General features: G+C 43.9%; 1 protein-coding gene across 6 annotated transcripts in view; it reads right to left on the bottom strand.

Moving 5' to 3' along the window:
• NTRK2 (neurotrophic receptor tyrosine kinase 2) overlaps positions 1-13,959 on the bottom strand; it is a 311,333-nt gene that overhangs the window by 173,771 nt on the left and 123,603 nt on the right. For 2 of the 6 annotated variants that reach the window (XM_081103079.1, XM_081103080.1), the window contains one exon: positions 11,862-13,362. The exons of the other annotated variants lie outside the window; for them this stretch is intronic. In XM_081103079.1, coding sequence (XP_080959205.1) covers positions 13,325-13,362 — 38 coding nt within the window. In that variant the 3' untranslated portion in view covers positions 11,862-13,324. Of the gene's footprint in view, positions 1-11,861; positions 13,363-13,959 lie in introns of those variants that run through there. 6 annotated transcript variants of the gene reach the window in all.

Below are 13,959 nucleotides of genomic sequence, written 5' to 3'. Positions count from 1 at the left end.
CCCAAATCTGTAGGGAGCAACTTCCGCTCCAGAGTTCCCCCTCCAGCAGGCAGCTATATCTGAAACTATTTTCCTGTTAGCTCCCCCTTCCCTGTTCTGCCTCCCCCAGTCCCTTCAGGCTGCCCTGGAGCACACCCTTAATAAATCACTCATATGTGAGTCCTCATCACAGCATCTGCTGCCAGGAGGCCCCACAAAGACCGCTGTCTGCGCAAAGCTGTGGTGGAAGAATCAGATCTTAAAGCAGCGAGCTGACTCTTCAGCACGAGGGTCACAACAGGCAAAATTTGGCAAAAAGACATGTTTTCGTTGGCTCACAGAGAGTTTAAAAAATGTGAAGGGACTTGCCAACCTTTACAAACTGGGAAATTTCACACAAAAACCCAGATCTCCCCGTGTCTTGAAAAACCAGATGATCTGGCTACCCTGAGCCTTCGCCGTCCTTGCGTGGCAATACTGCGGGCCTGGGGCCAGTCCCCACCAGCTCAGCTCCTCACTCACATCTGTATCACTGGACTTGGCAACCTACAGTCTAGCACACTGAAAGTCCTCGATAAGGTCTGTTGAATCCGAATCAGGCATCATTTTTCTTGAAAACAACCGAACTCGGGGGCTGCTGGAGAGCAGGGATGAGTAATTGTGGAAGAGGCTGCCCCGCTGCCCCTATCCAGGTCTTTCCTTGCGCCTGGCAAGGTGCTGGTGTACGCTTCCACAAACACTCTTCTGAGAGAAGATGAATCAATGACAGGCGCTGCCGTGATAGGAAGTTTGTTTGACAGGGAACACGTAATGAAATGAAATAAAATCACTTGTGGTTTGAGTATGCAGGCGAGAAAAACAAAAACAGGTCTGAGTTTCAGATGTTGTTTTATGTTGCCATAAATAAAAGGATGGCTGCAGCTCAAAAATGACATTTTAAACATTTCAAAATGTTGACTTGCCTAGCCTGTGTTCTTCTTTTATTTTTTTTAAGAGTGATTATAGTTGCAGCCCCTCTAACCAATGCCACTGATAGTAGGTCATTAAAGAAGCAGAAGTTCCCTTGAACAGTGGAACCCAGCCGTCCATCCAGGAGTGCTCAGGTCACTATCAAATGGGTCCGTATGTTGAAGAGAGATGGGAGCGGTCATTAACCAGTACATCGGTTAAGTGGATAAGACAGCTCCTCTTGTCCGAGAGCACCCCGCAGACGTCACCTTCAGGGAGCATAACTGACCAAGGGTCCCGGCTACATCCTGAAACCCACCTGTGCTCTCAAATCCATCGCTCATTTGCAGTGAGTCCATGCTTCCCATGACTGCTCTAGAACCAGTGCCAGGAGTAGTTGGAATATAAGGCATAACCATCCTCGGAGACAAGGAACTCTTGGCTGATCGGTGGCTGACTTTGGCTCAAAGACTCCCCCAGCAGCCTTGCCCATACTTCCTTAGAGTGAATGGTCTAGGATTCTTATCCTAACCTTCCCATCCTCTCATCACCAAGGTCAGACTTGAGTACTGTCTATGCTTTCACATCCCTCTCTGGCTCCTTCTGCATTTCCTCTCACATGAGAGTTTCTCCTGATTAAAATCCTTGCAGCTTTAATCCTGTCTAGGCACCTGCTTCTCAGAGGACACAATCTGCATTTGAAAATTCCTACTGCCTATACTCAGCAAAACCTGCCTACCCTCCCCACTAACCAACTTTGCTGTGGTTTACATGAATCCAAAGAAAAAAGCACTTATGAAGAGAACTTAAGTGAGCTTCAAAAAATTGGGTATAAGTTAAGAAAAAGGTGGGGGAGAAGGAGGGGAAAGGAGGTAGGAAGAAGGAGAAAACTTCTCAGAGTTCTTCCATTTTTTTGACCATTTTCTACTAAAACAAAATGAGCATGGATAGCCCCTGACACAGGACCTATTCATAACCTCTGGGAAAACGCTGAGACTTTCTATTTACCTGACTTGCTCCAGAATCCCAACTGTTAATTGCCCTTCGAGGATGAGATGTACAGTCCTGTGTGACTACAATGAAGACCATACAGTTATAATTCTCAACACCCCAAACCTCAACACCTTCTAGTGTCATTTTGTGGAAACACAGAAAAAGGGAAGTACATTGCCTGTGTAAAATATGTAAACGATGCCTCATAACCAAGAAAAGAAAGAACACACACACACACACACACACACACACACATTCTGTTAAGAGGGTTAATGTCTAAAAGAAGCCTTCAGGCTGGTTATTTCATAATTCACAGCAAAATAGAAAAGGGAGACCAAATCAGCAGCCTCATTTATAAGCCCTGGAAAATGGAAGTTTCCAAGCTGTCATAAATAAGGATGGAAGCATTTGCCAAGCCAGAAATTTAGCCAAGTTTGAAATCCACTCAATCCTTACATCTTGGAGCTCAGAACAGAACACCAACCTTTTGGGATTTGTAATCATTTCTTCTCAGTAAAACTTCTTGCTTTTTATAAGGAAGTAAAAACAAAAAGCAAAAATACAATATGGAAAGTTTTTTAAAGGAGTTGGGGGCATTAAAGCACTGGGGAGGTGATAATGGCATAAATTGTGTATGTGTTGGAACTAAATTCCCACTTAAAGCATGTAGTATTCCTATTCCATGTATGTATGTATGTGTGTGTGTGTGTGTATGTTGAGAATTATTGTGTCTTTACTTGCTGATCTCTCTCTCTCTCTCTCTCTCTCTCTCTCTCTCTCTCTCTTTCACACACACACACACACACACACACACACACACACACACACCTTCATACACAATCTCTCTCCGATGCACATATTCCAACCAAATGTGTAAAAATTAGAGAAAGGACAAAGCATATTTGCATGTGTTTGTGTTGGGTAGAAAGGGAACTAGAGGAAAAGAAGAAATCTATTTTTTTAATGATAAAAGGGAAAGAGAAAATAGGTAACAAGGGAGGGGATACTTTTCATCAGCTTATTCTGAGTTGGAAATATAGTGCAGAGATCGATGGCCATCTTAGAGCTCAGGGAAATACAGACCCCCAAGAGGTAAAAGGAAGCATTGCCCTCAGAGAAGCAGGCCAGAGCATGAATTTATAGGCTGAGGAATGTGATTTGCGTGACCTTGGACAAGTTAGTCAACTTCCTAAGCCTTTGTTTTCTTATGTGCAAAGTGCGGACCATAGTGGCACCACACTACTGATATTACCCTTAGGCCATAGCCCATGAGGCCAAAGATGGCATATGCTTGGCTTATTATGGCATCTCCCAGTGCTAGGCTCACTCTCTGACCTATAAATGACACTCACTATATATTTACTGGATTTTGAGTATACTCTATGTAAGATAGAACAAGATAATATATTAAGGAATTTAGTATCTGTCTCAGTTAGGGTTGTGCCAGGGAAAAAGAACTCATCCCCAGTGGTTTAAATTGCAAGTTGTAGGGACAATGTATAGAGGTATGGGCCTGTTCAAAGGACAAACAAGAAATGGTGAGGCACTGGAGACCGCCCACCGTGGGAAGGAAGCCTTTCCCCTCCATTGTTGAGGAAACAGATGGAGAAAAGGAGAGATAAGCCCACCTTGAAAGACTGCAGTGGTGGAGAGATGAGCCCTATTTGAGATGAGTCTCCACTTGTGCAACAGGGCAGCTATATCCTGACTCCTTTCCGCCACCGAGACCTGCTGGTCAACCCACTGTGCAAACACTGAAAAGCCAGCACACTACCAGCCCCAAAGTAAAACATGGCAGGCAGTTCCACAGCCTTTAGTGAAGGAGGGTGATGGTCTCCCCCAAATCCAGAAGCCTAAGTAAATGCAGAGAGAAAAAACTGTCCAGGAAGTAATCTCTACAAAGCCTGAAACACCCTAACAGGCTATGGCTCAGTTCATTTAAAACCTAGAACTCCCCCAAGAGGTCAAACAGTGCTAGGCAACCGTTACTCCCACCCCACAAAGCTCCAGGGTCTTTAGTGAAATTGCACGACTTACCTGAAGCTGAATTCTAATCTTCAAGGCAAACAGCTGTGGCCTATGCTTTTATTTGACCATTCGGCAAGACTAATCTACTGTATGATGAGAATTACTAAAAAGAAAGGGAAGGGTGGTGAATGACAAAAGAGGTTTCTCCTTGCCTCCCAGGAAACAGAATAAAAATGTTGAAAGATGGGAGGGAAGGAGAAAACTTATTGTTCATTAGTTTATGGTCAGGCAGAGATTTTAATTCAGTAAACACAGCTCTGGGTCTTGTGGTGTGTGGATGAGACTGACCCATTGATTGGAAAATTAGCATGTGCCCTTGGCCGTCTCTTTCAGTCACTTGCTGCCAGACGGCACATTCGGGGGCAGGAGCATGGACGTGACTGAGCTGCTTAGATGCTGCTCTGTCTCCTTGTGTTTCAGAAGCAAGAGTTGCTCAGGCATTTTCCATAGCCTTGTTGCAATGTCTGGATCCTCTTAGTGCAGGTGACAGGATGTGTCCTCAAACAAATCTTCCACCACACTCCTCCCACCCCACCCCCACCCGGCGGTTTCCCTTGCCATCACTCATCTGAGAGTCAGGACTGCTCCCAGGGAACAGGAAGTACTCAAGTTCAGGAGCAACAAGAAAATTTGCTTTAGAACAATAAAAAATAACACATCCGCCTTTAGTTACAATGAACAAAGCAAACATGCTCTGGGTTTTCATTAGTTAACTAGAGGCCCGGTTCATGACATTCCTGCACTGGGGGGGGGGGGGGGGAGGGGGTCCCTCAGCCCGGCTTGTGCCCTTTAGCAGTCCAGGAGCCCTCAGGGGATGTCCAACTGATGGCTTAGGCCTGCTCCCTGCGGAGAGTGGGCCTACACTGCAGTCAGACATCCTTAGTGCTGCTGCGGAGGCGGGACAGGCTCTCGCCTCTGCAACTGCGCTTACCAGCAGTCAGCCTGGCTTCTGGCTGACCACCAGGGGGCAGCTCCTGCATTGAGCATCTGCCCCCTGGTGGTCAGTGCATGTCATAGTGACTGGTCATTCTGTTTGGTCGATTTGCATATTACCCTTTTATTATATAGGACTAGAGGCCTAGTACATGAAATTCATGCATGGGGAGATGTTTCCCTCAGCCCAGCCTGCACCCTCTCCAATCTGGGACCCCTCGAGGGATGTCCCACCAGGATCGGGCCTAAACGAACAGTCAGACATCCCTCTCACAATCCAGGACTGCTGGCTCCCAACTGCTTGCCTGCCTGCCTGCCTGATTTCCCCTAACCACTTCTGCCTGCCAGCCTGATCACCCCCTAACCGCTCCCCTGCCAGGCCGATCGATGCCTAACTGCTTCCCTGCCGGCCCAATTGCCCCTAACTGCCCTCCCCTGCAGGCCTGGTCACCCCCCCCCCCAACTGCCCTCCCCTGCTGGCCATCTTGTGGTGGCCATCTTGTGTCCACATGGAAGAGGCCATCTTATGTGTTGGAGTGATGGTCAATTTGCATATTACTCTTTTATTAGACAGGATTAGCATTGAGTGATACCTCCTGCAATTTCTGTTTTATAAGATAAAAATTTCAAAGCATGTGCCAATTTCACTATCATCCCTGTACCTGCAAGTCAAGATCTGCAAGGCTTGGTGAGTGGCACATATAACTAGGGACTTCCTGGGACAGCACGTGCCACACCAGTGACTAAAGTTCACCTTACATTTGTGCTTTGCCAAAACAATCGTCTCTGCTCAATCACCAGTGCTGGTAAGAGTGACCACTGGGCACTTGCACGGCCCTGAGAGTGTCCTAGGCACCTGCTGGCCTCACCCCAGTCCTGGCCCTGCTCAAAGATCCAGCCCATATAGGATAGTTGTTCTGAGCTCTGGTACTTGAGCCAGCCTGCCTGAATTCAAACCCTGGGATTACCCCTCATTAGCTAGGTAACCTGAAGGAAGGTCCTTGATCACTCTGTTCCTCAGTTTACTATCACTTTAAATGGAAGCAATATTATCATTAGCCTTGTAGGATTGCAGGGAATGAATGAATAAATACATTAATATATGTTTTAGTACTTAAAACATAACATGCATACTTGGTACGGAGTGAAAATCAATACTCATTAACTCTTAGATACAGTCTCACTTTAAAATGTGTTGGAAAAGGTATTAACAATACTAAAAGTACCTTAAATTAAGTGCTGGTAAAACTTCAATGCCACTTATTTAAAGATATTTAATAACAACAACAAAACAGCACAAATTACAAAATATTACTAAAGAAATAAAATTTTATTACTTGCAACATGAAGTAGTTCCAACTAGGCCAATTGTGTGTTGCTTAATGGAGCCTTTATCAGAAACTACCTCAGGAAGCAGAAGAGAAAAATCCAGTTATTTGTAACTCATTGCCTGTAAACAGTTGTTTCTAAGCCTTGAGGGAACTTGAAACAAGTCTTTTGTTTCAAACAATCCCTCAGCCAATTCATTCGTCACTTGTATTCTTAGCCAAATATTTTCACATGGAGAATCCACCAGTTAAAGTTAAAGTAGACTCGGTTCAAATGACTAAAAATTCTGAATTGATAAGGTGAGTAGAAAAGAGGCAGACCATGTTTGGGGTATGTCCTTCAATGCTATTTCTTTCAGAATCCTCAAAATACAGAGCATCGTTCAAACTCATGGGACAGTCATAATACAGGCCCAAACAAATCGTATCGTATTATTTTATCAGTATCAAATTTGAGGTAGAACCAGTGCACAAGAATCACCTGGGCAGAAAGAAGGATCTAGGAGCACAATGATGATAACTCCTGAGAAAGCTCCAATGTGGCCTTCACGGAGTGGACACATCCAGAATTGTTCAGCGAGTGAAATTCCCTTTCATTTGGACTCCATTAGTTGTGCTCACATAACCGCCATATAACCAATACATGTAAGTGAATCTGTATGAGATTCACAGGCACTCACTGAGGCATACCCATGCTCAGTGCAAACCCACGTCCTTCAAAGTATTTTATCAATGAGAAGAGGTCCCCAACCCGCCAGGCAATGTGCTAAGTAAGGGTTTTACCTGACCATCTCACTTGACTCTCCTAAGAGCCTAGTGAGGGGGCAACATTACTACTCCCCATTTTGCAAATGAGGAAATGGGAATAGAAGAGTGAAATGACTCATTTAGCTTGAGCAAGCTGGCTTCAAACCTGAATAGTCTGCATCCAAAACCTACTGCCTCAAATTATTATACGGCCTCCAAATGGCCCACAAAACCTGTTCTCAGCAAGTTAAACTTAGAAGGGTGTTTCAAAAAAAAGCACAAGTCAATAGCACTAAACAGGCTCTTAAGAGAGGGTCTGTGTACTTGGTTCCATAAGACAGTGGGTCACACTGGATCAGTTTCTAATCCTAAGTCTTACATTTGGAGAAAAACCCTTTCAAAGTTACCAGAGGCAAGCTCAGATGTATCATGTATCAGAGCTGGGGTCCTACAAACCTTACTTTTAGGTCCTATCTTAAAGCCGGGGTGGGGGGGGGTGGGGGATGAGGAATGTCAGTGAGGGCCACTGGAGGTTGGAAATAAAAGGGATGTGAAGTGTGGGCACCATTTAATAGGTACGGTTCCATAGTATCTTATCTCTACATCCACTTATCTTCCTCAGTCTCCCTTTCCATGAAAGCACAAGTCATCATGTTCATTTGACCACCAAGGCCCTTTGAAGGGAGGGAGGGGCAGAGCACCAAATGTGTCCTCTCACTGGGACCTGGGTTATTCCAAATTTTTTAAATACCGAAGGATTTTCCCATAGAATGTACGGTTTGTTTTTTTTGTTTCTTTAGTTTCCTTAAACATTTTTTTGTATTTTTTTTTTTTTTTAGTATTTTCTTTTAACCAAATGAAACTATATCCCATGTCAAGATCAGTAACAATAAATGTATAATTCACATTAATGGGAAATTTGAAAGTCCTTTTTTGAGGGAGATTTATTCCAGAATCTATAGTGGGTTTGGGACTCTCCCATTCCCAATTCTCTATGATGTTTCTCATACTCTTTCTTCTAAGACCTTTCCTCTTAAACACCACCAAGGACACACATAGTGATGGGGATGCTTGAGGAAGGGAGCAGATGTATACAAGGCCCTAGAGAGAATGCAAGACACATGGAGATGAATTATAAAACTTTATTGGCTTGTTAAAAAAAAAGAAAGAATGAATTCAGCAAGTACATTTATGATCTATCCACATGTTAAAACAGCACTTAAAAATAAAATAAAAATGATTATCCACTATTTACAGGAAATGTGAAAAATTACTTTAAAACCTGGAACATTACAGGGGGAAAACAGGGCATGAGAATGACTCACAGTCGCCAATGGATTACAGCGAATGGACCCCAACATGAAATGGGTGTGATACGCAAGGATCTGTTTTTCTCTGGAATCTCTTGCTATTATTTTTCCATTTTCCCTCTGTCAGTTTTAATGGGGCATAACTGACAAATAAAATTGAAAGATATTTAAAGAGTACAACATGATGATTTGACATGCATATGCATTGTGAGTAGAATCTCTTGCTATTTTGTGTTTATGCCTCCTTCATAAACGGACTGTCTTAAAAGTGGTGAAAAAAACCTCTGTGTTTTTCTTTCCTTCTCATGCCTTTTTCTTTTCATGAAAACTCAGATTCCAGACACAGCCAATAGCCACCTACCTTGGGTGCCCACCAATGACCATCCCAAGGCTCCATTGCAATATTAGCCCAAATTAAACTCAGAGTGCTCTCACTGTCCAACTCTAATGGTTGGGAGACACCTTTGGCCCAGAAGAGGGAAAAAAAAAAAAAGAAATGGACTGGCTTGAGTAGAAAGCTGCCTTCTGTGACAGCTGTTTTATGTCACTTTCAGGGTTGCAGATCCTGTTAACGTAATTCACTGTGGCAGCACCCCACAGAAAATGACATGCCCTTCCTGTCCGGGAGAGCCCTTGACCTCCCCAGGTTCCCTTGAGTAAGCCTGACATGGTCCTCAGGTGCCACAGGTGGTGTGAACACAGCAGAGCACCCTTCACAGGTGACTGCTTCTGTCCCTGTCCTTGGAGTCAAGTCTGCTGATTGGCACAGCCCCATGGGGGCCACAGGCATGGCACAGCCCACCTGGCTGGGTGCAGCTGCCCTGAGAAGATCCTGAACTATGTGGAATTGCTCCACATCAGCTGCCTTCCCTCTGTATCTGCAGTCAGGACAAAACAAGGTGAAATGAGCTTCTACTGTTGTGTGAGCAAATTAGATGGAAGCCAGGGAGGAGTCTAGACAGAAGGCACTGGAAGAAAGTATAAGTCACCATTCTCCGACGGAGTGAGAGAGGAGCTAGCTCAGGTCCCCTTTAGTGCTTTGATTCCATTTCAAAATGAAATTTTTTTAAAAAGATATATGGAAAGCAACCAGTAAAGCAAATAAAAATTAACTCTGTCTGTCACGGAGTCAAGTTAGAATGCTAGATAGAGAGAGCGAGGGAGGGAGAGGAGGAGAAGTGGAGAGGGAGAGAGGGAAGGAGGGAGAAGGGTGGGAAGGAGAGAGAAAGTCAGGGATTTTAAGCAAATAAAGAGAAAAGGAAGAGGAGAAGGCAGGAGCACCTCCATCATGCTGACCGTCACACTTGCCACGGAACTAAATTCTTGCCTTGAACTCCTTGAGCTGTTTGCTCCTCCAACTATTGAACAATGTGGCCTCTACTCTGTCTGAGGAGGAGCTTGGGCCCTAACAGGGCCAGGGTCGGGGTGGGGGTGGGGGCGTGGAGCACTGTAATTCAGGGTGATGTGAAGAGTGGTGTCCAAAGCACACTCTGGGCTCTGGGCTGTGGGAGGGGCTGGGGTTATTTAAGTCCCATCTTTGCTCCCTACTCTTGGGAAGAGCAGTCACTAGGTCAAGAATGAAGCTGGTCCCTGCTGGAGATCAGGAGTGAAAACCGCGGAGTGATCTTTGAAGTCTGTGGGGATTCATTCTTCCTGTGGAGATCTGGACCTTCTTGGCCTCGACTGATGCCTGAAGTGATGACAGTGGGAGTCTCTCAATCGCTCTCAGCTGCCTTGGAGTCAAGATACAGGGCCTGAACTGCGATTCGTGAAGATGACACAGCTGTTTTCCATTCATCAACAGCCACACTGGTATGTTAAGGCCACCCGAGAAACGGGGCTGTGCGTGTTCCCCTGAACTTGGCTGCACCTGAGCAGGCCAGGCAGCACAGACACTGACGAAAGGAGTCACGTCAGACAAAGCAGGGGGAACGACTCTGGCCACAGGGACGTGGGGCCGATCAGGGATGAAGGGCAAACCCTGCTGCAAGGAAGTCCCAGGCAGGGAGAGAGCCCAGGTCCCAGCTGGCAGAGGCGAGCTGATAAAGCTCTCAATGGTGACGCTGGGAAGCACGTTTGCAAAGGAAAGACAGGAGGAAGCAGTGAGAGAACAACGATCTTGCATTAAGACACAAGCAACAAACGGGCAGCCCACAGACATGTTCTGTTGGCCTACATAACGTTTTAAAAATAACTGAGTCAACTTTTTAAAAATAGGGACATTTCACAGGTTTCAAGTTTCTCTTAAAGAATCCCAAGATTTGGAAACCTGGGACCACATTCCCGGGGGGCGGGAGTTGGCTGGGGCTGAGTGACAGCTCCCCTCTGGAGTGAACACCCACTTAGGGTACGTTGTGCATTTAGGGTACCCGCCTGGTACTGCAGTGCTAGGTCCTTGCTGGAGGGCGACAGACTTGATCTCAATAAAAAATGCTGCCCATCTTTTTCTAATGTTGCAGAATTACATTAAGAAGCTCATAAAAGATTTCTTACAGAGGACACAGAAAGCAAGAGGATGCAGGCGGGTGGTCTAGAGCACAGATATGAGAAGCTATGTTACTGATTGTGGTCTTCAGGGATTTAAGAAAAGACAAAGCAAAGAACTCAAGAACCATATGAAACAATTTTCTAATAGCTGGCTGTTTTCATCGTTCCCTAGGAGATGTCAACTGCGGTCTGATATATTAAATTGCCTTATCTGTCCACTTCTCTCCATTGAAAAACAGAAATCCACCTCGTCATTCTTCTAGCTGTTGAGTACAAATATCCTTTTATTTTTTTTTTCTTTTGAGTCTGGAAAACTTTAAAAATAGGCCTTAAACAATTCATCGCCTTTTTATGGCTCTATGAAATTACATAAAAGCTTTTTTAAAAATATATATATATATGTATATATACCAAATGGCCGATATTTAAGAATCTGAGCTGTCCTGACAGCCCCTGCTTGGCTTCCAGTTTGAATTTCCTTAATCTCTCAGGGTTCGGGATTTCTGCAATTAGCTGGCCTCTTTGTAAATCAACACCTTTGGGAAAGATCAGAATCTAAGTCGTGACAGGAACTGTCATTTAGCAGCAAGTAAGAAAATGGAAATTCTGAGGATATTCAGACGTCCCCACACTGAGGGCCAGCTGCCCTCACACTCAAATGTCCTTTTAGGGGGAAAAATACTTTCTAAAACCAGGAGCCTGTTTACACTTTGGAGAAACTGTCCCTTTCAGGCCTGGGTCTGAAGTAGCCAAGTTCAATGCTGTAATCCATAGACTCTGTGAGATGTCGGCATTGAGCAATACCATCGTCAGTGGCTAATGTAAAAGAGAGAGTATAAAATATCCATCATGGGTTATCTTATTTTATCAAGTGGTACCTAAATGGATCCTGGTTTATTAAGATTAATGCCTTGGTTACACAGGATTCAAAACATTTCCAAACATGTTAGACCTGTTAAAAATCTATGCATCCTTAAAGCTGAACTGTAAAACTGTGTAACTATTTCAAAAAAATTATTTTTGAAGGACATCAATAAATTTCCAATGCAGCCATGGCATCAGTGCACTTTTTTCTGTCTTTTTTTTTTTTTTTTTTTTTTTTTTTTTTACCTTCAATATTGTTTTGTATTGGTTTCAGGTGTATAGCACAGTGGTTAAACAATCATATACTTTACAAAATGTTCCCCCCAATATTTCCTGTACCCACCTGACACCATTCATAGTTACCGCAATATCATTAACTACATCCCCTGTGCTGTACAGACCTGATTGTGTTTTCAAAGGACATGCTCCAGGCCCGCCTTTGAAGTCCCCCTAACAAGAAAGGTGTAAGGTGAGGTGGGGCAGGGCAGTCAAACCTGTCTTCTGACAGGGATCCTGCCTGGTGCAGACTGAGCAGAGCGTACCGAGGTCACTGCCATGGCTGAGCGATTGAAACAGGGGGCCACGGTGAGACTAAGGCAGGGGCGCAGGATTCGGCTGCCCTCTCAGCAATGAAGCTGGACAATATAAAGCACATATTCATTAGCGACCGGCCACCTTGTGCTGCTGGGGTCAGGATGAGCTGTCCTGCCCCCTGAAAACCCAGCAGCAGTATAGTATGTCGTAGGGAGACTGTCTTACTTACAATATCGACTTCTGCTCACAGCAGGCCAGCCATTCTGCTCACAGGCCTTTTCAGAGTAGAAAAGCTGCAGTTCTGTTAGGGGAACAGCATGGGTTGCTGTGGCCTTATCACTCGACAAACTTCTAAAACGCAGGTGGATCGCAGCGGGCAAATGAAAGGACATATGCACCATATGCATATATTTCACTCCTTTAGTTATCCTGTCTATGCCTAACCTAACTCTACAGCCCTGACTAAGTAGCTTTTTGTTTTTCCTTTAAGAAAATCATTAAAGAAAATTTAAGGAAATCATGAGCGTTGATTGCATGGCTCTGGGTCTTTATTATCAGTGAAGGAAAGAGCCTCTCTTGTGAAATCACCACGTCCCCACGGTGATACCGTATACGCGCTTTCAGCTGCTGTGGTATGGATGGAAACATAAAACTTCCTCAGTTCAGTACTGATTAAACAACAACAGAAGATGATGTTAAAATCCGAGTTACATGGAGGTTACAGTTTAGTGTGCACTTATGCCTGTCCCTAAATTTAGATTTGTTTTAACTTTGTAGTTCATCTTTAATAAACAGAAACAATAAAAATCAAATACATTTCCAGTATGGTCAAACAGCACATCTTCCAGAAGAGAAGCACAACCCAATAGGATTTCATTTCAATTCCACCTTTGAATGATTGTAAGAACAAATGGAAGCATTAATTTAAGATGTTTTCTTGCATCTCCGAGTAGCTGCCTGTGAGCTGCCTCAGCACCGGTGTTCCCCAATCACAGCTCAGGATCTGCAGGCTCCATGCAGTACCTCCTGCCAACACCACCCGCCTCTACCAGAAAACGCCAAGTAAGCAGACTTCCCGGGAGAAGCCTGTGCCAGTCCCAAGAGTCCAGCTTACAAGGCAGCACCAACCAACAAGCACCACAGCCCCTTTCTCTGTCTTTTCCTTTATTTCAGCTACCCATCCAGTGGGATCTTATGAAACAAAACAAAACCTAAAAGAAACACAAAATAAAACATAAGTCATGCTCAAAAGAAAAATCAACATAAATTAACATGCAAGTACAATCACTTTTAAAAGAACATAAATAAACATCAAAATTAAGACACAACATGGAATATGCTTTAAAATATAAAGTAATATATAATAACAGAACAGAAATTGGAAGAAAATGTGCATCTCATTATTGAGCAACTTCGTTTTAAACTCAAAACCAACTTTACATGCAACATGAAACATTGGAAAGAAACGCAAAGAATTTCTGCACACAGCTCCACCCACAACTGTCAGATATTAACTTCTTAACTTAAGTAGGAGAAATACATGAACAATATCGATGACCCCTGAAGAATTTTTATCTTTAGGGGAAAAAAATAAAACTTAACAACAAATATCTACCATAATCCTAATTTTTCCCCTGCCTAATTTTACCAAGTTATTTCTTAAACAATTGATAAATTACTGAGCAACTAAAGCAGAGTGCTGGCTGGATATAACTGATAAAATATGGAACTACACACAGATTTAGATTTTTTTTTTCAGGAATCCTAACATTAAATAATAAATTAATTGCCTAAATGGAATCAAATGT

This window comes from Myotis nattereri (assembly GCF_964212035.1).
Source record: "Myotis nattereri genome assembly, chromosome: 12".
NCBI classification, from domain to species: Eukaryota; Metazoa; Chordata; class Mammalia; order Chiroptera; family Vespertilionidae; genus Myotis; species Myotis nattereri.
This window is presented reverse-complemented; position numbering and strand designations above follow the sequence as displayed.